Source organism: Canis lupus, chromosome 13, assembly GCF_003254725.2.
Source record: "Canis lupus dingo isolate Sandy chromosome 13, ASM325472v2, whole genome shotgun sequence".
NCBI lineage: Eukaryota > Metazoa > Chordata > Mammalia > Carnivora > Canidae > Canis > Canis lupus.
Window position 1 is genome coordinate 2,069,755 of NC_064255.1, and position 24,075 is coordinate 2,093,829.

At 37.8% G+C, this 24,075-nt stretch overlaps 1 protein-coding gene and 1 pseudogene across 19 annotated transcripts in view; both read right to left on the bottom strand.

Annotated features, from left to right (window-relative positions):
- RGS22 (regulator of G protein signaling 22) overlaps nucleotides 1-24,075 on the bottom strand; it is a 129,145-nt gene that overhangs the window by 34,562 nt on the left and 70,508 nt on the right. For 17 of the 19 annotated variants that reach the window (XM_049093110.1, XM_049093113.1, XM_049093109.1 and 14 more), the window contains 2 exons: nucleotides 3,692-3,886; nucleotides 808-900 (listed from right to left, as the gene is read on the bottom strand). In XM_049093110.1, coding sequence (XP_048949067.1) covers nucleotides 808-900; nucleotides 3,692-3,886 — 288 coding nt within the window. The remainder of the gene's footprint in view (nucleotides 1-807; nucleotides 901-3,691; nucleotides 3,887-24,075) is intronic. The other 2 variants (XM_049093112.1, XM_049093103.1) reach the window with 1 other exon arrangement.
- LOC112661974 (mRNA turnover protein 4 homolog) lies at nucleotides 9,538-10,491 on the bottom strand (annotated as a pseudogene).

Consider the following 24,075-nt stretch of genomic DNA (forward strand, 5'->3'; position numbering starts at 1 on the left):
AACCTTACCACTTGGAGCTGATTGTCTTTATTTTGGTGAACATCTTTCCAGATATCTCTTTTTGCATGTATATATACACGTAGAATTATGTATATAATTTTACATAAATAGGATTATATGATCCCAGTGTTTTTTGTTCCCTACATTTTTTATATGTTAACATGTCTTGGGCATTTTCCATGTTGATAAATATGAATATGAACTGTCACTTTTATGTACATACACACTTTTAATTTTATGGCTTTTGGGATCTATCATGCTTTATGTAGCTAATCCAAAAGTTGCAGATTTATAAATCAAAATAACACTTTAATATCTTGGTCAATCCTATGATCTTTTTACTGACTCCTCCAAATCCTATTCATATTTTTTCCCTTTATTGTTTTGCCTACTGCTGTCACACAACAGTTTCTTTTCTGTTTGGAAAACTCAATTTAACTCTTTTTGTGAACTGACAACAAATCGAGCTGCTGCCATACAGAAAATAACCAGAAATGTTCAAAGGAATACTTTAGCTTGAGGGCTTTTAACTAAAGAATGCACGTAGCTGGGCTCCCTACACTATCTCATCTGCTTCCTTCTGGCTTTGTCATTAGATGTGTCAGTGGAAAGCGGTACCTGTCAAAGGCAGCATAATAAGCAAAAAAAAATAGCAGAAAAATGAAACAGTCTGTCCCCTATTTTATCAGTCCATGATCTCCTCAATATATAAATCCCCTCTCCTGGCCCCTGCTTCCTGCCAATATATACAGTGGTAATCCCCTCCAGGATAAAAAGTTTGTTTTTAGAAGTAGAGAGCTGTCTTACCTCAGCTTTCTTGGAAAAGGTCTCTTTATGCAAAGCCTGTAGCTTTCTGAAGTATGTGGAGTCTAGCTGTCGAGTGTCTTCCACCAGCTCCACCTAATAAAATAATAATAAAGCTCGTAACATCAATAGAATGTGCATTATGAAAAAGTGGGGAAAATGCACAATTTGCCAATAACAGTGGGCTCAAAAATGAATGCACTTGCCAATAAAGTTAAATTGGTTCGGAGGCAAAAGTGGGAAGACCAACATAAAAAAATTAACTACAGCGAATTCAGACTTCCCATGCATGCGATATAATATTTCTACATAATGATACAGTGACACCAGAGACCATCCCTCCTTTGTGGACACCCCACATGAACTAACAATGCACCCATGTCAGGTCACATTTGCATTTTCTATTTCTATTTCTATGTTCTATAACAGGATAATAGTCATGAAGGCGGGCATTCCTAGCTTTAGGAACAAAATAATCCACAGTAGAAGAAGAAATGACCACACTCCATTGTTATTAATCTGTAGGCTAAGGTTTTGTTGCTGTAGCAAGAGAGGAGAGTGTCATTCATCAGGTTAACCTCACAGCTGGTCTCAGCCTGCAGAGTAGGTATTGCACTGTATTAATCAGTCAGGAGAACAAGTTCATTCTCCATTTCTTTATTCCATGGAAAATCAGTTTGGCAGACTGACAACTTTCTACATTTAATGGCTAGCTTTGGTAGTCTCTTTCTTTCATTATTCTTTTTGGGAAAGAGTCTATATAACCCAGTCAACTGGACTTTTAGAGAAGTTGTCTCGGCTGAATTTAAGGATGCTTCTAGTTTCTTATTTAAAAAGAGTGTAGGTATGCTTGGATGGCTCAGCCGTTGACTGTCTGCCTTCGGCCGAGGTCATGATCCTGGGGTACCGGGATCGAGTCCCAAATTGGGCTCCCTGCATGGAGCCTGTTTCTCCCTCTGCCTATGTCTCTGCCTCTCTCTCTCTCTCTCTCTCTCTCTCTCTGCCTCTCATGAATAAATAAAAATTTTTAAAAAGAGTATATAACTTTCCCATACATTTTTTTAAGAATCATCACCAATGCCAAAACTTTTTGTCAGTTATAATTCTAAGTCTTTTTTTAAACATTCTATCTCAAGTCCATTTTCCTCTTCTGCCATACATTGCATTTAAATAATGACTGGGACCCTTTTGCACTGTTGGTGGGAATGCAAACTGGTGCGGCCATTCTGGAAAAGTGTGGAGGTTCCTCAAAGAGTTAAAAATAGAGCTACCCTGTAATCCAGCAAGTGCACTACTGGGGTTTTACCCCAAAGATACAGATGCAGTGAAACGCCAGGACACCTGCACCCCACTGTTCATAGCAGCAATGTCCACAAAGCCAAACTGTGGAAGGAGCCTCGGTGTCCATCAACAGATGAATGGATAAAGAAGATGTGGTCTATGTATACAATGGAATATTACTCAGCCATCAGAAAGGACAAATACCCACCATTTGCTTTGACGTGGATAGAACTGAAGGGTATTATGCTGAGTGAAGTAAGTCAATCGGAGGAGGACAATCATCATCATATGGTTTGACTCAGATGTAGAATATTAGAAATAGTGAAAGGGATTATAAGGGAAAGGAGGGAAACTGAGTGGGAAAAATCAGAGAGGGAAACAAACCATGAGATACTCTTAACCCTGGGAAATGAACAAAGGGTAGTGGAAGGGGAGGTGGGTGGGGAGATGGGGTAAATAAATGGGAGATGGGCACTGAGGAGGGCACTTGATGGGATGAGCACTGGGTGTTATACTATATGTTGGCAAATCAAACTTCAATTAAAAAATTAAATTTAAATAATGACTGGGGGAGGTTTTTTTTTAATTTTATACAATAGCCTAACTTTTCTAGTGTAATAGAAGTATTTTTGTAGTAGAAAAGATATAATGCTACTTTTTCAGGATAAAGAGAAATCAGGAAGGAAACTTTTAATTTTGATCACTGAATTCAGTGAGCTATAAGAGTCACAATCCAATAAGGTAATTCTATCTGGGGTGTTGTAGTATGAATTATATCTTAATTTACCCAAAATATTCTTTCTGGTAGAAGGCATGACTAAGAAGTTGTTGAGGAGATAAGAACAAAGAATAGCAATATGAAAACAGCAGAGTTCCATTGGAAGTGACCTCATTACAGGATATATGTATTAACTTTATATACAAAATGCCCATGAATGGTTCTAATCTGTGATGCAGAATTAGTATTTAAAGAAATCTCCTCCACAAATTAATAAGAACAGTGAAAATATTCAAGAATGGAGACTTAAAATGACTTAAAATGACCTCTTTTGGAATTAAAAAAGATGTGTTGAAACTTTAATCCAATCAAGCAGTCTGACCTGAGGAACATCTGGGGGTGCCTTAAAATAGCAGCACTGAAGTCAGAGAAAAAGTTTCCCACAATACATATGAAACATTTCTATTTTCCAGAAGTGTAATATTTACCATAACACATCTAGTATTAAATCAAGTGGGCTTTTTCCATTAATCAGAATTAAGGCCACTGCTGAGAAATGGCAAGAAGGGACAAAGCTAGTACATTACCATGGCATATTTTGGTGGTTCACAGGAAACCAAAACTCAGATTTCTCTCTGCCGAGAGAAATATTTGTACAGAGAACGAAAAATGACAAAGATTTTAGAGAAACAAACAATAGAGAAACTGGCAAAAAATGAAGTTAGTAACTACTTTCCTTGCTCCAATTTTGAGCCTGCCAAATCTTAACTCTGAGCCCCTGGCCCCTAGGAGACCTTTAATTTTTCTCTTGTGAGTTAATAATGCTGTTTATCACCAGTTTTGTAGTAAACTTGAATGGTCACACACCATTTCTGAGTGCCACAATACCTTTCCAAAAGCAACTTGGTCTAATTTTACCATCTTTGTCCACGGCTCAAGGAGGAGGAGAAGGATATATTCTTCTGCTGTGTCAAAAAGGTCTTCAAATGGTGGCTGTATTTTCATATAAATTTCTTTTTTCTTTTCCTGTTGGAGTCCGATGTCAAGAGTAGCCGAAGGAGCAATGTATGTGGCAAAAAGATACTAACAGAGAAGGGGGGAGACAGAAAGGAGAGGATGTTGGGAGAAACGATAATTGTTAGTGGGTTCCTCAGTAAAGGCATTTTAAAAAGGTTAAGAGAAGGAAACAAGCTCAAGTGATTTTTTTTTTCTTGAAAAGATGCATAAAAACTACTCAAGTCAAAGCAGTGTGTTTATTCAAAAGGCTTCTCTTTCCTTTTCCTATTTCTTCATCGGTACTTAGTTAACTTGCCAGTGGGTCTTACACACAAGAGTCTATCATTTGGATATTCAAGTTTTTATCAGATTACTTCTATGTATAATTATAATGGATTCCAGGTTATAGGTTTCCTTTTCCCCTTATGTTCACGATATTTCTAACACATTAGTGGTACTTTCCAAAATGGTCTTAAATACCCTTTTAGAAACAAAAGGCAATACACTAGGCTGAAAAGTGAGCTATTGGTCTTCTAGTATAGAGACCCAACAGATTACTTGCCCTACCCAAATGAGTTGCAGAGTTCTTAAGACTGTTACTAATTATCCCTTTCTGCTGTAAAAATATCTCCATCTGGTGTCCAATGCTGTGGAAGAGGTATGAGAAGGAAGTAAGAATGAATGGAAAGATACACATGGAATTTCTAGCTTCCAAGAAAAAGCTGCATAAATGTCTATTCCATTCTATTCATTTGTCTTTTCTCAAAATAACAGCTATTTACATCTGAGAAGTAATTTAATAGCATTTATTTTAAAAATATTACATACTCAATATCAATATGTATGTGTGTGTGTGTATATATATATATATATATATATATCAAATTTTTTAAAGGTTTTATTTATTTATCCATAAGAGACAGAGAGAGAGAGAGGCAGAGACGGAGGCAGAGGGAGAAGCAGGCTCCCTGTGAGGACTCGATCCCAGGACCCTGGGATCACAACCTGAGCCAAAGGCAACACTCAACCACTGAGCCAGCCACCCAGGTGCTCCTGTGTATCAGACTTAAATGTAGTTTTACTAACAATCTCTAATTAAATACATTTAATTTTAATTTTAAAATATTTTACTTAGTTTTGGACCTGATAATGTCGATTCAACCCAGGTGATAGGTAGGTAGGTAGGTATTAGATAGATAGATAGATAGATAGATAGATAGATAGATAGATAGAAATGTGTACCTAATACCAAATAATAGTCTTATGTGAAATAATCTTTTAAAAGTTTTAAAGGGTCCACATTAATGACATAAGCATTTATTGAGTATTTATAAACACTTGGATAGGTACTATATATGCAAAGATTAATGATTAAGATCCAATACTTATTCTGAAGGAACCCACTCATGGTGACATGGAGATGAAAGTCAGTCATTGCAATATAGTATGATAAATACTAAAACAGAAGTATGCATTGCAAATAAGATCATCAATGATTGCCCGTCCGTTATTTTTAAACTCACATCTCATTAATCATCTTTTAAATTTTACACTCAAATACCAATTTTTCTGTTGTTTTCCTAAACCTTGCTGTTTTGCCATTCCATACCTTCAATCTTGGATATTCACCTTATCTCATGTACCTTGTCTGCTTGTTAAACTCCAATTTATTCTTTAAAAACCAACACACACACAAAAAAATAAATAAAAACCAACACAATTTTTCCTTCTCCAGGAAGCCTTCACTCACACCCTCCTCCCAAGGTCGTTTTCTACTGTTATACCTACCACACTATAATGTAGTTATGTATTATGTATCTTCTCTTCTAGAATGAGGTCCTTGAGGGCAAATACTGCGAGTTATTGTCATTCTCCAGTTCCTAAAACTGTTCTTGGCAGAGAGTAGATGCCATAAATGTTTATTGAACTGTACAAAATCCACAGAAAAGACTCATTTATGTCTTGGAATGGGAAAGGAAAAGATTCAGAAACTTTTCCAAGAGAAGATAAGCTTCTCTTATCCTTAATCCTTCAGCTGAATCTTTAAAGATGAGTTGGAGTCAATGAGGCAAGAAAAGGGAGTTGATGAGAAAGATGGTTTAAGAAGAAGGAAAATATGGGGTGTGGCATAAAGGCTTAGGGAAGTTTTATGACCTATGGAGAGATTCTAGGCTCCAAATAGATACACTGGCTAAAGGAAAGAGATACAATAAGAGAGGATGTTATAAAGGGAGACAGAAGCCAGAAGAACATGAATATGACCTTTTATCCACTGGTCAGGAATTTGAATTTTTTACCTAAAGTTACATAAGCTCTCTGAGGAATGACATCATTGGATATGAATCTTAAAAATAAATCACTGTCAGGGAAAAGAAACAGTTTGAGTAGGTCAAGATTTGAGGTAGTTTGGAAGTTATTTCAATAGCTAGGTAAGAAATTATACGCCATCTTCCCCTCTTGCCTGTTTTTGCAACAGCCTCTTAACTGGTCCTCTAAGGTTCCTCTTTGCTTTCTTTTTTTTAAAATTATTTTTATTTTTATTATTTTTAAGCAAGCTTTTATTTTTTTTAAAGATTTTATTTATTCACGATACAGAGAGACAGAAAGGCAAGAGACACAGGCAGAGGGAGAAGCAGGCTCCCTGCAGGAAGCCCGAAGTGGGACTTGAATCCAGGAACCCAGAATCATGACCTGAGCCAAAGGCAGACAGACACTGAACCACTGAACCACTCAGGTGTCCCAAGCAAGCTTTTATTTAGAGCAGATTCTTGCACCTTTAAAAGCTAGTGGGTAAAACTACAACTTAATATCTTGACTAATTCTTATTGCTTTCCATAGTAACTGCATAAATATCAAAGCTGTGCCCTCAGTGCTTTAGATTTTTAAAGGCATTTATATCAGAATATCTTATATTTGAGGGAAATACTTCCTATTCAGGTTGATTTATTCCATCTCTGTTCTTGCCAGCACTAACTCCCAAGTTTCCCAAATATATCTTTCTCATCATTCTAAGTCCTCTATTTTTTATTTTATTTTTAGTCCTCTATTTTCTTAATTAATTTTTTATTTTCATTTTTTACTTAAATTCAATTAATTAACATACAATGTATTATTGGTTTCAGAGGTAGAGGTGACTCAACTGTCTTATATAACACCCAGTGCTCATTACATCACATGCCCCCCTTAATGCCCATCATCCAGTTGTCCCACTCTTACCCCCCCTCTCCTCCAGCATTCTCAATTCATTTCCTATGATTAAGAGTCTCTTATGGTTTGCCTCCCTTTGTGATTTCGTCTTGTTTTATTTTTCCTCTCTTCCCCTATGTTCTTCTGTTTTGTTTCTTAAATTCCACATAAGTGAGATCATATGGTATTTGTCTTTCCCTAATTGACTTATTTTGTTTTGCATAATACCCTCTAGTTCCATCCACATCATTGCAAATGGCAAGATTTCAATTTTTGATGGCTCAGTAATATTCCATTTCATATATATACATATATAAAATATTCTATTATATATATACACCAAATATAAATACATACCATATTTTCTTTATCCATTCATCTATTGACAGACATCTGGACTTTTTCCATAGTTTGGCTATCGTGGACATTGCTGCTATAAACATTGGGGTGCAGGTGCCCCTATGGATCACTACATTTGTATCTTTGGGATAAATCTCTAGTAGTGCAATTGCTGGGTTAAAGGATAGATCTATTTCCAACTTTTTGAGGAAGTTGAGGAAGGTCCTTTTTTTTGAGGAAGGTCCATATTATTTTTCCTCTTTGCTTTCTGACAGTCTTTTCTTACCACAGCGAACAGAGAAATCCTTTTGTTAACACTGCTTCTCAACTATTCAGTGACTTCTCCTCTCACATACAGTAACAGCCAAAGTCCTTATGACTACCTATAACTGGGATTTTTGGAAGTTTCTCAATACTGAGGGGACAAGAGTTATAGTTCAGGACCTGTCGGGGGGGATGCCTCTGTAAATACTCTAGGGTCTCAAAACACCCTAACAGCAGAGCTGGACCAGGTATAGGCTTTAGCCTTGAATCTTTAAAGTGCAAAAACAAAATAATTGCTAACCTGTATTTCTGTACTCAGCAAAAATACCCTTATAAAATGAAAAGAAAACAAAGATGTAATAAATCAACAAACACAAGTAAACAATTCATCACCAGCAGACTGCACTATGTACATAAAACAAACAAAAGAGCAGGATGAAATAGAGAACAATAGAATGCATAAATATGTAGGAAGTATGGATAAATACTGATTGTAAAACATACTAATAATGAATAATTTCAGAGGAAATAGTAAAAGAGCCTAAGAAAGAGAAGTTGAGATTGAAGGGGCAGATTAAGGTGCAATTGAAATGATCTACCACGAACCCTACTATAGGAAGGAAAGCAAATAACGTTAGAGTCAGGATAGTAATAATACAATATGTAGAGAGGAGTTTCAAAGAATGAGAGTGAATGGAGCACCTGGTGGTTCAGTCAGTAGAGCATGCGACTCTTTTTGTTTTGTTTTGTTTCAAGTTATTTAAATTCTAATTAGTTGACATATAGTGTAATACTGGTTTCAGGAGTAGAATTTAGTGGTTCATCACTTACATACACCACCCAGTGCTCACCACAAGTGCCCTCCTTAATACCCATCACCAATTCAGCTCATCCTCCACCCACTTCTCCTCCAGCACCTCTCAGTTTGTTCTCTATGTAGTTAATAGTCTCTTATGTGTTGCCTCCAGGGTCATGAGTTCAAGCCCCATGTTGAGCATAGTGCTTACCGGATAAAAAAAAAAAAAAAAAAAAGAGTGAAGATAAGGGAGAAGGACATGTAGAACAGGTAAAAGGGAGTAGTATAAAATTCAGTACATCATGAGGCACTTGATAAATATTTGTTAAATGGATGAATGGAAGACTAGCATTCTAAAGTGAAATGATGGTCGGAACGGGGTAATTTCAGAGTTCAAAAATTTAAAGCTGAAGTAATTCTAAATTATGATGGATTCCAATATATGGCTATCCCCATAGTAATGTAGGGAAAAAGGAGATAAAAGACACTGGAATTGAGTGAGTTAAAAAATACTATAGCATATATGTTTTGAGTTATTTAGCTGGGGGGATCCCTGGGTGGCTCAGCAGTTTGGCGCCTGCCTTTGGCCCAGGGCGTGATCCTGGCATGGAGCCTGCTTCTCCCTCTGCCTGTGTCTCTGCCTCTCTCTGTGTGTGTGTGTGTCTATCATAAATAAATAAATCTTTAAAAAAAGAGTTATATAGGTGGATGTTGAAAAAGCTTCATATGATAAAAAAAAAAAAGTAGAGAGAAATTTCATGAGTCATGCATTGAAACTTCCTAGAAATATAAAGAGAACTTAAAAGGTCTTTTGACAGCATTAATGAGACTTAGGATAGGGGAAATTAGTAGATGGAGCTACTTAAAATTTTTGAAGTATTAAAAGTTGAGTCTTGAACAGCAGCAGAGAACCTCTCTATTCCTAAACGTTGTGAAACATGAGAAAAGGGGCATACCTAAAAGATATTTTGGATGTTCTATTTAATTAGGCAATCTATGGGCTGGAAACTTCCTTCACTAAAACAAAGGTACATAGTTCATTGTGCAAAATAGTACAAATTGAACCATACTCTTGCCGAATGATTATTTATTTATTTATTTATTTATTTATTTATTTATTTATTTATATTTTTATTTTTTTCTAGGAAAAGTCCTATTTGCTGTCCATGGGAGCCACCCTGCAGACAGCTTTATTCCTTACAGAAACACAGTCCGTCCCTCGCCCTCCCTGCTGTTTGCCCAGTGGGTGGCGCCCCTCAGTCCTGGTCCAGGGCCTGTCAGCCGTCGTCCTCCCCTTCTGATTCTTCCTCTGCGGACTCTGAGGCACTCTCAGGGCAAGTCCTCTCCCATCTGCTGGAACCTTCCAGACTGTGCATCCCACATGTATCTGATGGTAACTTTGAATTCAGCCATCTCATACCTGAAAAGCTTCAGCAGCGGTTCTGCTCTGGGGTCAGCACATCACCTTGCACACCTGGTGGTCGGACGGCAGGGTCACCACACCTCTCTTGAGGGCAGTGGGCAGGCCCAGCTGCCTCAGCTGTGGCTCCATGGAGTGGGGGAACTGCTCCAGGGGCCCCGGGTGCAGGGTCACGGTGAAAGTTGCTCTGTTTCCTGCTGGAGCGAAGTCCATTTCCGTGTATTTTGTAAACCACTCATTGGCTTCCTCCTTGGTGCGGTTGGTGAAAAGCAGGCCGACCTCACCCTTCAACTTCTTGCTGACCTGATGCAGGTTGTCTTTGTACTCGTCAGCTGGGCTTCGACCCAAGGCCACCATCATCACCTTGTTTTTGTCAAAGAACACCCGGCTGTGCTTCCAGGGGTTCCGGATGTCCTTCAGCTCGCTGTTCCTCATGTTGGCCACGGAGAAGATGAAAAGGTACTTGTATGTGTCCACACATTTCCGAAGCTCTTCTATCAGGTTCTGTTTCAGTTCTAAGCCTTTCTTGGCAGTTTTGGTTAAGGAAACTTTCTTGTCGTGCTTGGATGTGGGCATCACGCTGCAGGCACGTGCGGCCCCGAATGATTATTTAATATCTAAAATGAAATTTGCAGGATGCCTGGGTGGCTCAGCGGTTGAGCGTCCGCCTTCAGCTCAGGGCGTGATCCCAGGATCCAGGATCGAGTCCCACATTGGGCCCCCTGCGGGGAGCCTGCTTCTCCCTCTGCCTATGTGTCTGCCTCTCTCTCTGTGTCTCTCATGAATAAATAAATAAATCTTTAAAAAATAAGAAAATAAAATGAAATTTGCTTCAAATACACATACAATTTTTTCTAACCTTGGGAGTTAATTTTTTTAACTTTTAATTTAAATTCTAGTTAGTTAACAAATGGTGTAATAGTTTTAGGTATACAGTATAGTGATTCAACATTTCCATACAACACTCGGTGCTCATCACAAGTGCCCTCCTTAATCCCCATCACCAATTTCACCCATCTCCCCACCCACCTCCCCTCTAGTGACCATCAGTTTGTTCTCTATAGTTAAGAGTCTATTTCTTGGTTTTCCCTTCTCTTTCTCTTTTTTTTCCCCTTTGCTTATTTGTTTTGTTTTTTAAATTTCACATATGAGTGAAATCATATGGTATTTGTCTTTCTCTGACTGACTTGTTTTGGTTAGTATAATACTCCCTAGCTCCACTCATGTTTTTGCAGATGGCAAGATTTCATTCTTTTTTATGGCTGAGTACTATTTCATTGTGTGTGTGTGTGTGTGTGTGTGTGTGTGTACGTGTACATATATACATATACCACAACTGCTTTATCCATTCATCAGTTGATGGACACTAAGCTGTAGAAAATGTAGAAAAATGACCTGTAAATTTATCTAGTCTAATACCTTAGGTTTGTGTCAGATTGAAATCTATTCTTAAATATTTTCTAAGTTGGAAGTTTTAAAAGTGCATGAATTAAAAGAATGTCATAAAAAGATAAATTAAGAAACTAAAGACTAAATAAAATGACCAAATTAACAACATTAAAAATGTCTCTAGAATTGGCTTCAATAATTTCAAATTTACCTCACAGGAGAGTAAATTTGACTCCCCAAATAATTTCAGTTAAAAATCAGTGGTCAGGTTTTATTTGGGGTTAAAAAACTTCTAATGGAAAAACACAACTACTTAGTCATTGTGTCAGTTACATTGAAAGTATAGTCTAAATAAAAACTTGAAGGACACCTGGGTGGCTCAGTGGTTGAGCGTCTGCCTTAGACTCAGGACATAATCTCAGTGTCCTGGGATCAAGTCCTGATTAGACTCCTTGAGAGGAGCCTGCCTCTCCCTCTGCCTGTGTCTCTGCCTCTCTCTCTGTCTCACATGAATAAATAAGATCGATAAATAAGTAAATAAATAAATAAGAACTTGACATGCCACATATCAAACTCTTTGTGTAGAAATCAGGATGATTTCTTTGATTTAAACACATAATTAACAGCGAAGAGGGTAAAGTACTAGAATAACGGTGATACAAATGACAGCTTCTGGTGGCTGCTCAAATCTCTTCTTTTCCCTTTCTTTCCCAGTCTTGCCTCCACTCTGTACGTCTTTTAAGATCTGCTGCTATCTTCAGTCTGATGAAAGACTCTCAATGCTATTTATATTGTCTATCATTATACCTTCGTGGACATTTCATGATGCTATTGTAAAGCCAGGTTACTATATGTGACTATATCCACTTGGCTTGGGCTTTTACCTTCTGAAATTCTGCTTTACGATTTTCTTCAGAATGAGCGTCACTTCACTTTACCAATACTATATTAATAGCACAACTTACTCTTTCTGATCATTATTTTTCATCCTTTTATACCTCTCACCAAGCTTTTTACCTTCAGCACAATCTGTGGCTTCTTCCTGTCCTCCAAATAAATGGTGCACCACCTAGTTTTTATTACTTTCCTAGTAAGATGGGTCTAAAGATTGCCCATCATTTCAACTACACTCCTAAAACATCCTTAATTCCTACCACCTTGATCTTCTGCCCAATTCTAAGTCAGCTGAATCATTCATTCGTTTTTCCAACTCTATCTTCAAGCTCCCAAAAAAAGTTGTGACACCTGGCTCCGTTATACATAGATTAAAAAAAAAAAAAAAAAAAGGAGCCTCAGTTGTGATCACAAAGCATGGTAAGTTTTTGGGTATTTCTAATCAAATCTTATCTCCCCATTTCTAAACTTTGCCATTCTCATAAAGAACCCAACTGTTCCTTATGCTTCTTCACTTTCAAAAGATTTATGTCCCACTTAAACGGGGAAAAAACTGGCATGAATGTCCTCAACTTTCTTCTCAAGACCCTTCTGAATATTTTTCTTCCTCTAATGTTTCAAAGGAAGACTCCTCTCCAAGACTAAACCACTTATGTGTGGTCTTGACTCCATTTCCCCCCAGAACCTTGCAACATTGATTAGTTCCTTAGCACTAATGTACTTAATTTACTTTGCTGTTGATTCTACCTTCTTCCTTATGCAACCAAGCTGTTCAAACGAGGTGTCTCTCTCCATTGTAAAATAAGTTCTTGACTGTTTTGTCCACAAACTATCACTCTTCTCTTTTTCCCATCTCTACAAATCTTCACATTCCCTTTTCACCCACTCCTTAGTCTACTGCAATCTGGTTTTCTTTCTTTTTTTTTTTTTTTAAGATTTTATTTATTTATTCATGAGAGATGCAGAGAAAGAGAGGCAGAGACACAGGCAAAGCGAGAAGCAGTCTACATGCAGGGAGCCTGACATGGGACTCGATCCTGGGTCTCCAGGATCATGCCCTGAGCCAAAGGCATAGATGCTCAACCACTGAGCCACCCAGGCTTCCCTGCAATCTGGTTTTCAAGCCAATGAAACTGATCTAAGATCACTAACAACCATACAAACACCAATTCAATAGCTTCTCTTCTTAATCTTCACTGTATTTGACTCCTTTTACAGCTTTAACATTGTTGATTACCCTCTCTCCTTGACTCTTTCCTGTGCCTTCATCACTGTCTTCTAATTCTCTACCTATTTCCATGCTTAGACTCCTTTGATAATTCCTTTTCCTCTATCTCCCCTTAAAAGAAAGTATTCATTAAAATTCTATGTTCAACTGTATTTTCTTCTCAGTTCACATTCTTTCAGTTTCTCACACATGCTAAGCACCCTCTCACAGGGCTTTTGCACTATGTACTCTAGTCTTCTAAGCACTCCAGTCTTATCCTCTTCCTGCCTTTTGCTGGGTTTCTATTCATTCTAAAGGAGTCAGTCTTCCTTGACCCCTGAACTCTGTCCTCAGTATTATTATTTTTTAAAAGATTTTGTTTACTTATTTGAGAGAGAGAGAGAATGAAGCATGAATGGGGGGAAAGGCAAAGGGAGAGGGAGAGCAGATTCCCTGTTGAGCAGGGAGACCAGACACGGGGGTCAATCCCAGGACCCTGAGATCATGGCCTGAGCCGAAGGCAGATGCTTAACCAACTGAGACACCCAGGTGCCCCTTCGGTATCATTCTTCCATGCTCCTGTGGGGCTCTGCACTTGTATGTTTCTCCCACTGGACCACAGGGTCTATGAGGACAGATTGGGTCTAAATACTATATCCCTAGTATCTAGCATAATGCTAAATTTAGGAATAATGAACACATGAATGAAAGACTTTGTCCATTCCCCAAAATTTAACAGTTAACTATACGTAGAAGAAACCCCAATATCCACTTTAGACCTGATTTCTTTCCTGAACTAAAATTGTGGGGCAGCCTGGGTGGCTCAGCGGTTTAGCGCTGCCTCAGCCCAGGGCGTGACCCTGGAGACCTGGGATTGAGTCCCACATCGGGCTCCCTGCAAGGAGCCTGCTTCTCCCTCTGCCCGTGTCTCTGCCTCTCTTTCTGTGTCTCTCATGAGTAAATAAATAAAATCTTTAAAAAAAAACAAAACAAACTGTGGCTTCTAGTTGCTAACTTGTTATTGCTACATGGATAGCCTACAGACCAAACTCACTGACTCAATAATATAACAAATTGTTTCAGAGCCTCCAAGCCTCTCCCTTCCCTCTGTATTTCTAGTTTTCATTAATAACATATCATTCACAGCATAACCTTTGACTCTTTACCACTTTCCTCACTTTCTTCCTCAGTGGAAGTTCTAGGAATTTAACTCTCTACACTGAAACAAGGAAAAACTGATGAGAACAAGCATAAAAATATGGGGAGGAAATAAGAGGCAGTAGTTCCATTCCAACAAAAGACAAAATAAAATTCAGATATTTAGCCAAGCTCAGTGAGACTCTTTGCAGGCTACTGTCTACCACCTTCCTTCCTGACCTCACACTTTGACTTCCCTCTATGAAGCCACAGAGGTCCATGCATATGTTTGTTGTTGTTCAACTATGTTTGTCCAATCTTACTGAGAAATAACTGGCATACAGCACTGTACAAGCTTAAAGTATACAGCATAATATGACTTACATATATTGTGAAATAATTATAAGTTTAATCATCCATCATTTTATATAAATACAAAAAAAAAAGAAAAAGTTTTTCTCCTTGTGAAGAGAGGAGTAGAGTATCTGCTCTAAACAACTTTTGTATACAACTTTTGTATATACCATACTGCAATGTTAACTACAGTCATCATGTTGTATGTTAGTTACATCCCCAGTACTTGTTTATAACTGGAAATTTGTACCTTCTGATCACCTTCATTTAAACTTCCCCTTCACCCAACCCCTACCTTTAGTAACCACAAATTTGATCTCTTTTTGGTGAGTTTGGGTTTTCATATTATTTAACTGCATATTCCCAAAGTCTCAAGAAGCTATAATTAGGGCAGCTATGTGACCTCATTCTGGCTTAAGCCTACTGTCCTGGCATAATTATTAACACTTTCCCCTTCACTTTAAAAAGAGTCCCGATTTAGATAATAAATTATATGTTCTTCCTATATTTAATTGACACCAGGTAGATAAAACTATAAAATTTCTCTAAAACGAGAATCCAAAAGTGCTCAACACATATTTAGAGCTGAAAATAAAGGAAAAGAAGGCAAAAAAATATTCCCTGCTAAGAAACACACATTTGTCTAACTGCAGTCATATGAATTTAATAGCTGTTATCAAAGCCAAAATCCCAAATATTTTACTTAGAACTTGGATTCAACTTCACAGACTTCTGTTACAACTAAATGCATTAGGGATACCTGACTGACTCAGTCAGAAGAGCATGTGACTCTTGTCCTTGGGGTTTTGAGTTTAAGCCTCACTTTGGGTGTGGAGGTTACTTAAAAAAATTTTTTTAAAGATTTTATTTATTCATGAGAGACACAGAGAGGCACAGACATTGGCTCCCAGAAGGGAGCCTGATGTGGAACTCAATCTCAGGACCCCGGGATCATGACCTAAGCCAAAGGCAGACACTCAACCACTCAGCCACCCAGGTGCAGCCCCCCAATATTTTTTTCAAGATGAATGCATTAAATGAAAATCTTAACAGAAATGTAAAAATCTTTCCTCTTTCTGTTGCACCTAAATTTAGATATCTGTCTTCTCACTTTTTTTTGGGGGGGGGGAGCTTCCTCACTGTCTGTTTATTGAACATTGCTCATTATCACCTAAGTAATTTCTCTTTGTTCAAATATCAACCCCCACTATGATAACCAGCATAATCCTTAAGAGGGCATACTTCCCCTACTTTTCTGTTCTTTACCAGTCTTATTACAAAATTACAGAACTGGAAACATTAGAAAGGGGTTTGAAAGGTCATCTTTCCAGAGTGTCCAAGACCACATTATGCACATTTACTGTCTTTTGAGGCTCAGCTCTGGGCTCTGTATCCTAGGGTGGTAGGGATAAAAGTGGGTAAGGAGATAAGAAGGAAAAAATGGATTTGATTGTCAATTCTTTATTGGGCCACTCTGTAAATTTATATACATTCAACTGAATTATGCATTTAAAATCTGACAGTGTCTTTCTAGTATGTGCTTCTAATAATCCAGGGACGATGTAGAAGAGGACTGACAACTGACTACATAAACCAAAAACAAGGGATATAATCAGATATAGGAAACAAAATTAAAAGGCTATAGGACATCTGTAAAATCTGTATAAAGGTGATGAAGATTATTTTTAAGTTGATGTGAACTTACTTTAAGAAGGAATATAAAGATTATGATATGTGATAGCTAAATAATATAGTCTAATTATGGTTTACAAACATTGCTTAAGTGTCCTGGGTCATTTGCTTTTTTATTGGCCACCCAAGTTATTCCTTTCTAACCATTGAGTAAATAACAATGTAGCTAATGTTGGAGAAGAAAATGCTCCCTTCATACCCCAGTCAGCTACTCTGATTCACATTAATGCAGAGATTCACTCACGCACAGCTGTGGCCAACATGATTCCAATTTAAACATTAACCTATGATGCTTTAACAACCCAACAGGAAAGTTTTTGAGAAGGGACACAAGCACTGCCTGTCTGTGATCAGACTGCCTGGCACTGCACACAGCACAGCTCTAAACCCCATCTCTCCTGGAGATACTCAAAGGTTATGTAATCAGGAAATGCACAATAGGCAGCTTGCCCAGGCAGCTCTACACCTGTGCCTGTGACTCACTTTCTTGGCCTCTGTATCACATAGGGGAGAGAAAAAAAAAAGCAATGCCTCCCCCTTAAGAAATCTCTTACAGTCTTGAAATTCTGGGAATTAATTTTCTTGTTTAACTGCACTCCCATGACCATAGGATAGTTAACAAGACCATCAAGAGAAAAAGATGTGGGATAGGTACCATGGAGACAGGAGGAAGAACTGAACTGGATAGTGGAATGGAGAAACAGACTGGGAGAAATGAAGACAGAAGAGAGAAAGAAACAACACTTCGACAAACATTTTGTTTTGCTTTCTAAAAGGATGGCAAAATGATGAACAACATTTCATCTAAATTATTTTTAATACACATTATTTTGTTGCCATTACAAGGAAAAAAACATAAAAATGATGCTTCATTAATTAGAGCCAATATCTTATATATGACAGGTGTATCACATTACATAGGAGATGGCTCAAATTAAAATAAATCACATTTCCCATTGCGATATATTTTTTCAACGTTAAGGTAATTTTGCCTGTAAGATTTCAGCACTGCCGCTTAATAGTTTTCAAAATCATTTTAAAACTATTATGTTAGGGCAGCCCGGGTGGCCCAGTAGTTTAGCGCAGCCTTTGGCCCAGGGTGGGATCCTGGGGACCCGGGATCAAGTCCCACGTCGGGCCCCCTGCATAGAGCCTGCTTCTCCCTCTGCCTGCCTCTCTCTCTCTCTCTTTCTCTCTAATAAATAAAAAAAATAAAATCTTAAAAAAGAAACTATTATGTTAAGTTTATATGATAAGTGTATTCTTGGATGGAAGTGGACCCCAATCTCCTTTAAAATATATCCTAATGCATTCCAGGTTTAGTTTCTCCACATTTATTAATTCTCATAGACCCTGGAATGTATTGATTTTTTTTTACTGCATCATAAAGCCTAGCAAAACATACCTGAGGAAGGAGAACTGTGAATTTATTGAATTTATACTTTTTAACAATGTCAAAAGCAAAAAATAAAATAATTTCCACAACTGTCTGTGCTATTTGGCTTTCTCATTGTACCAAAGACAAAATGATGACAGCTATGGGGTTGGATTCCAATTATTATGCTGCAGAAGTACCCAGCAAAGTATTCTTGCTGTGCCAAAGGTGAGCATAGTCTTTGGGAAAGCATCTTTTCATAGCAGGGGTCCTTTAATGAGCTTTGGTTTGACACTCATCTGCAGTTCCAACGAAAACAAGAACAATTTCTGTGTAGCCTTAAAAGGCAAAGTCAAGAAATAATACTAAATGCTGTAGCACATGTGTTGATTTGTTATGTTACATATCAGCTATTAGTTATGTTAATGGAACAATTTCACATACTTGGTTTTGATGTATTTATTTTAATGATCATGTGTATGTATCTTTCTGTGACTGCCTGGTAACACGGATTGCATGATGTTCTGCTGTCACCACCAGGCCAGGACTGGAATTAGGAAAATAAATGCAAAGCTTCAAGTTCAGAACTGAACGACTTAAAAATGAGTCCCTCAGTACAACAGGGACATGAGATGTCAGAACCTATACGCTGTAAGATTCTAATACTAAATTATAGGACATCTAGTAGCATATATCAACAGGTTAACTAAAATTGGGGACATTTAAAACTGCATTTTCAATATAACTTATTAAAATATGCTAGATAATAGGAGAAAACGTTTATGCTTCAGCATTTGGTGTTTGTTATCAGCAAGTCTATTTTTCTTAAGACCCTCTACCCCTTACTGCAATGGTGAAAGAAGGGATTCTAATCATTTAACTAGTAAGGCTGTAGGAAGATGTGTATCTTTCAGATTCTTCTAGTTAAGTGTCCAAGATACCCACTGAGAGTACAGGAAATATAAAGCTGTCTGCTGCTATTGCCTTTTGCTTATTGGGAGGCAGCATTAGGGTTGTGCCAGATGGGTTGACAGGGTGGTATCAACAAAGACCTAGCTGGCTCCCTGGGAAGAAGACATATCCCCATAAAAACCATGACACTATTTCAAACATCCTAAGCACAAAAGAAGAAAATAATTTTTGACTACTGAAATATACTGAAAGGTGGTTTTGTTTTTGTTTTGGTTTTTGTTTTTCTTTTGGTAAGCTCCTTCTTTCAGTTCATAATAAACAAACTGTCCAGGACCTGGAGATTCTGAAGCAAAGGTGATGTGTGCCTTTTTTGGTAGGTATAAGCAAAGAGTTCATAAGCAGACTCTAAAGGATGGGAGAAAAATAAAGGTGGAGGGTCAGTTGTCTGCAGCTGTAATATTAGAGAAACTTAAAAGGGAGAGGATCAAAGTGAAAGTTTTCTTGTCATCTCTTTTCCTCTGTCTTAAGGAATGGTACATGGGAACTGCCTCATACCAGCTCAACAATTCATGAATTTTCAGGGATCATGTGAGCAGGTTTTTGAATGTAGTTATTATTAAAAACTAAATTATATAAACCTACAATTAAATTATGCTGAAAACAAAAATAATGAATACTCAAAATTCATCACTTCCTAATGATTTTACTGTTTTGCTATCATCCATACTCTTGATATTATTCGCCTCTAATTGTATCTGAATGGTGGAAATATATGCATGTCCTACTACACATCTCTTCCCAACTCTGTATTCAGTGATGTCATGTTGGGAGCTTGAAATCATCCATGGTGAGAGTATTTACACCCAGAGATGTGCAGATCTACAAATCAGGGCTCTTTCCCCCTGGAGAGAGGGTTGTTAAGTATTTACCATCATGTCACTGCTTATAAGGCAAATATACTTCTCTTTTCCTATCATGATCACTAAAGAAAGAGGAATTGAGGCACATGGGTGGAGCAGTCAGTTGAGCATCTGACTCTTGATTTTGGCTCTGGTCGTGATTTCAGGGTGGTGGGATCAAGCCCCAAGTGGGGCTCTGTGCTCAGCAAGGAGCCTGCTTGTCCCTCTCCCCACCCCACCCCCCCGGCTCTCCCTCACCCTCTCTTTCTAGAATAGATAAATCTTTTTTAAAAAAGGAAAGAAGGAGAAATAAAGTTGGAAAAAAGGCAAATGACACCAATTAATTCAAATATTCCCTGGAGGCAAAGTCACATACCAGAATATGACAATTTGTAACAGTTTACTCAAATAGTGTTTAACTGACACCCATTTTTTAAAAATAGGGATATGGTAAAGTTCTTTTTAATAGTTCAACTGGAGTAAAGCTGAGCTATAAAGAAGAAAGTAAACAAGCTTTTCTTTGCAACTTTACATCCTGAATAGTCCTTATTTATAAAAGGGCAGAGTGGAGCCTCCACGTTCAATTTCACTTCGGTCTGATCAGTAAATCAGAGGAGGTAAATGTTTAGGGGGGGTAAAGCTTGTTAACTTGTCCTCCTGAGAGAATCTAAGGAGCAGCTATGAGGAGAAAATGTGAAGCATCGTTGAGAAATAAAACTAGTATTAGTGGATCTGGATACAGTGTCTGGGTCCCCAAAAAGACCCAAATCACCTCAAAAAGAACAGAACAGATGTCAGCTGTGCCGGAACAACAACAGAACAGACTGCTGTGCTGGACAGCAAGCAATAAGCAATGTGGGATCTTCTTAACTGGGCTCAGTAAGTCTATCCTCCGAATTTATATGGAACAATAAGATGAAACTATTCCAAAGAGCTAGAGGCAGAGGGTCCCCAAGGGGCTTTATAAAAGGAATATAAATGCTCTGATACGGGACTCTTTCAGAAATCACAAAATATTTACTTCAGCAAAAAGTGAGGTCTGTTTTCATAACCATTCACAGCTCTACCAGGCATAGAACATCATTATCTGAGTTCATGTGAGGCAGAAAAAGAAAATAATGAGCACGCTCAGGCAATCCAGTGTTGTTTTTTTCTGCAAAAAGAGGAAAAAATGATGATTTTTAATGACCTCTTATATCCCACTCTGAACTCAAAAACATTACTGAGGAGCTATGCCGAGAGGGAATAAATTGCAGATGGAGCTTTTCACAAATGGGTTTTCATGTGAAGGACCTTGGGGTTTTTCAATTAGGAATCTTCAAGATTCCTAGAGATTGCAACATCCTGATACTGAGAGTTAAATTACTGCAGAGATCTACACAAAATGGAGTTGCACAAAAAAGGATAATGTGATGACAATCAAACTGAAAATTTCTGGCAATTACTCAGACTCTATTAAGAAGAACTCAGTGCAAAAGAGAACCTAAAAAAAAAAATGCTGGTAGGATAAAAGAATAAAACAAACTTGAATCATTTTAGACAGAATGAAAAATCAGAAGGGAAAACAGAACAGTTAAATAAAGCCAAAAACAAACCACAAATCAAGGGACAAAATACATTAGACTTAAGAATAACTTGGGCCATTGCTTCAGGTATTTTAAACAAAAACTGATTAATACAGAATGGAATAAAATAAACAATGACATACAAAAAAGAGTTACCTCTATGTAATAATAAAATAAATAAGTATTTTATTTTGGTAATTTTTGGATTCACTGAAAAACAAACCTTTTAACTGACAAAAACAAAATATGTATTTAAACTAATGGAATCATTTAACCTCCAATAAAAATAATTTCTTAAAAGTCAGTGAACAAAGAATAATTCAATGAGGAAAGCATAAAGTATATTAACTCTTTTGGCTTAAAAAAACAAAACAAAACAAAACAAAACCTGTGTCACAAGGAAGCTAAATCCACACTAACAAAGCAAGAGAAACTGACCATGAAACGAGATCACTGAGGGATTACTTAACAATGAGAAAATCAACCATCAAACAGGTTGGATGTTTATGTTAGTCCATCACCTTAGAAAGCAAGCTTACATGTAAAGGTTGCTTACAGTCAAATCAGGGAAGTTAACTATGAGCCCCGTGAATGTTCTCTCTATGGGATCTATTAGGCTAATCGGGTACTCACAGGAGTAGACTGTCAGCTTAGGGTGTCAAGGTCAAGGTCAGCCTCTGCAACAATTCCCTTTTTTTTTTTTTTTTTAAGATTTATTTATTTATTCATGAGAGAGAGAGACAGAGAGACAGAGAGAAAGAGGCACAGGCAGAGGGAGAAGCAGGCTCCATGCAGGGCCTGACGTGGGACTCGATCCTGGGTCTCCAGGATCACGCCCTGGGCTGAAGGCGGCGCTAAACCACTGAGCCACCCGGACTGCCAACAATTCCCTTTCTGGATGCACTACTGACTAATGCCTTCCTTTGACCAGAAACATTCTTTCTTTAAATTCATTTTAAGTCTTGCAGGCTTGTGAAACCATTCTCTACACAACTGCTCTGTTATATTTACACATTGTTTGACAGAATGATTTCACAGTTTCAGATTCAGGAAGCAATTTTTTAAAATATTTTTAAAATAAGCAACTTATTTTTAAGTATTTTGGGTAAGGTGGAAAGGGACAGGGAGACTTCACTGTTGCTCCAATGAAATTCCTTAAGAGCTCTCTCTCTCTCTTTTTTTTTTTTTTTAAGATTTTATTTATTTATTTGAGAGAGAGAGAGCGTGCAAGGAGGGGCATTGGAGGAGGGAGAAAGAATCCAAAGCAGACTCTGCACTGAGCATGGAGCCTGAGGTTAGGCTCGATCCTATAAACAACCATGAGATCATGACCTGAGGCAAAACCAAGAGTCTGACACTTAACCAACTAAGCCACCAGGTGCCCCAAGAGCTCTTTTTAAAAAGCAAACTTGGACTATACACACAGCATGCCTAGAAAGAATGCTGATCACAGCAGAAGCTGGGGGATGGTATATGTTGGCTCGTTAAACTATTTTTTTTTATATTTTAAAATAAAAACATCTGGCTGGCAGTCATATATAAATAATCATTGACTGGGCAGCCTGGGCGGCTCAGCAGTTTAGTGCCACCTTCAGCCCAGGGTGTGATCCTGGGGACCGGGGATCAAGCCCCACATCGGGCTCCCTGCATGGAGCCTGCTTCTCCCTCTGCCTCTGTCTCTGCCTCTCTCTCTGTCTCTCATAAATAAATAAATAAAATCTTTAAAAAAGTAATGACTGTCTATAATTAGGTTTATAATATGTTGCTAAGGATATAAACATGCCAATGAGTTTATTCAGTCATTCAATAAATATTATTAGAGCATCTTTTATATGCCAGCTCCAGTTTTAAACACACAGGGTAAACAAAGCAGGCTTGATGGAGCTTATAGTCCAGTGGAGGAAAATGTTAAGGGTAAAATTTGGTATTTTGGTATTTGATGCCTCTAAAGATATTTTAAATATTACAGTGAAAGATTAAACAAGATGATAAACAGATACTCCTTTTTCTAGAGACAATAAGAAAGCCAAGACTTTAGAAGTTAAGTTTAGAGTCCACATATTGGGTCTAATTCCAAGCCACCCACTAATTGCTGAATGGATGGCCTTAAGAAATTATTCTATTTCTCTAAATGTCAGTTTCCTAATCTGTAAAATGAGAATACCAATATCTGCCTTTTAAAATCGTGAAGAATTAAATTAAATGACCCATTTAAAGTGACCACCAAAGAACCTGTTAGTAAACATTACATAAATGTCAGGTATAATGATAATTATGGTTTAGAGAACTCCATATGCTGACTCCTTTGGAAACAAGAGGATTAAAAGAGGATATTTGAAGATCCTTCTTTGGTTCATAATCCTATATATTCAAAATCCTAAGATTGAATGTAGATAGCTAGTATAAACATCAGGGGGCACTTGGATGGCTCAGTGGGTTAAGTCCTGGGATGGAGCCCCAGGTCAGGCTCCCTGCTCCACAGGGAGTCGGCTTCCCCCTCTCCCTCTGTCTGCCTGCCACTCTCCCTGTTCGTGTACTCTCTCTCTCACATACACACACACACACACACACACACACACACACATTCTCTCTATCTCAAAAAATAAAATCTTAAAAAAAATACTCAGGAATAGGAGAAATGAATGAATAACTGTAAGTCAGAAAGCTGGCTGCTATGTGTTCTTCCTGAATTTACTTCACTAGCAAGCACAGTAAAACGAGATGCAAGATGAGAACCCCACTGATTCTGTGCTCTGTGATTCATAGTGCTCAGGATTCCAAGCCTGACTACGACTTGGGACATCATCTCTCTGGTAACAAAAACAAATAATGTAATAAAGCCCCAAT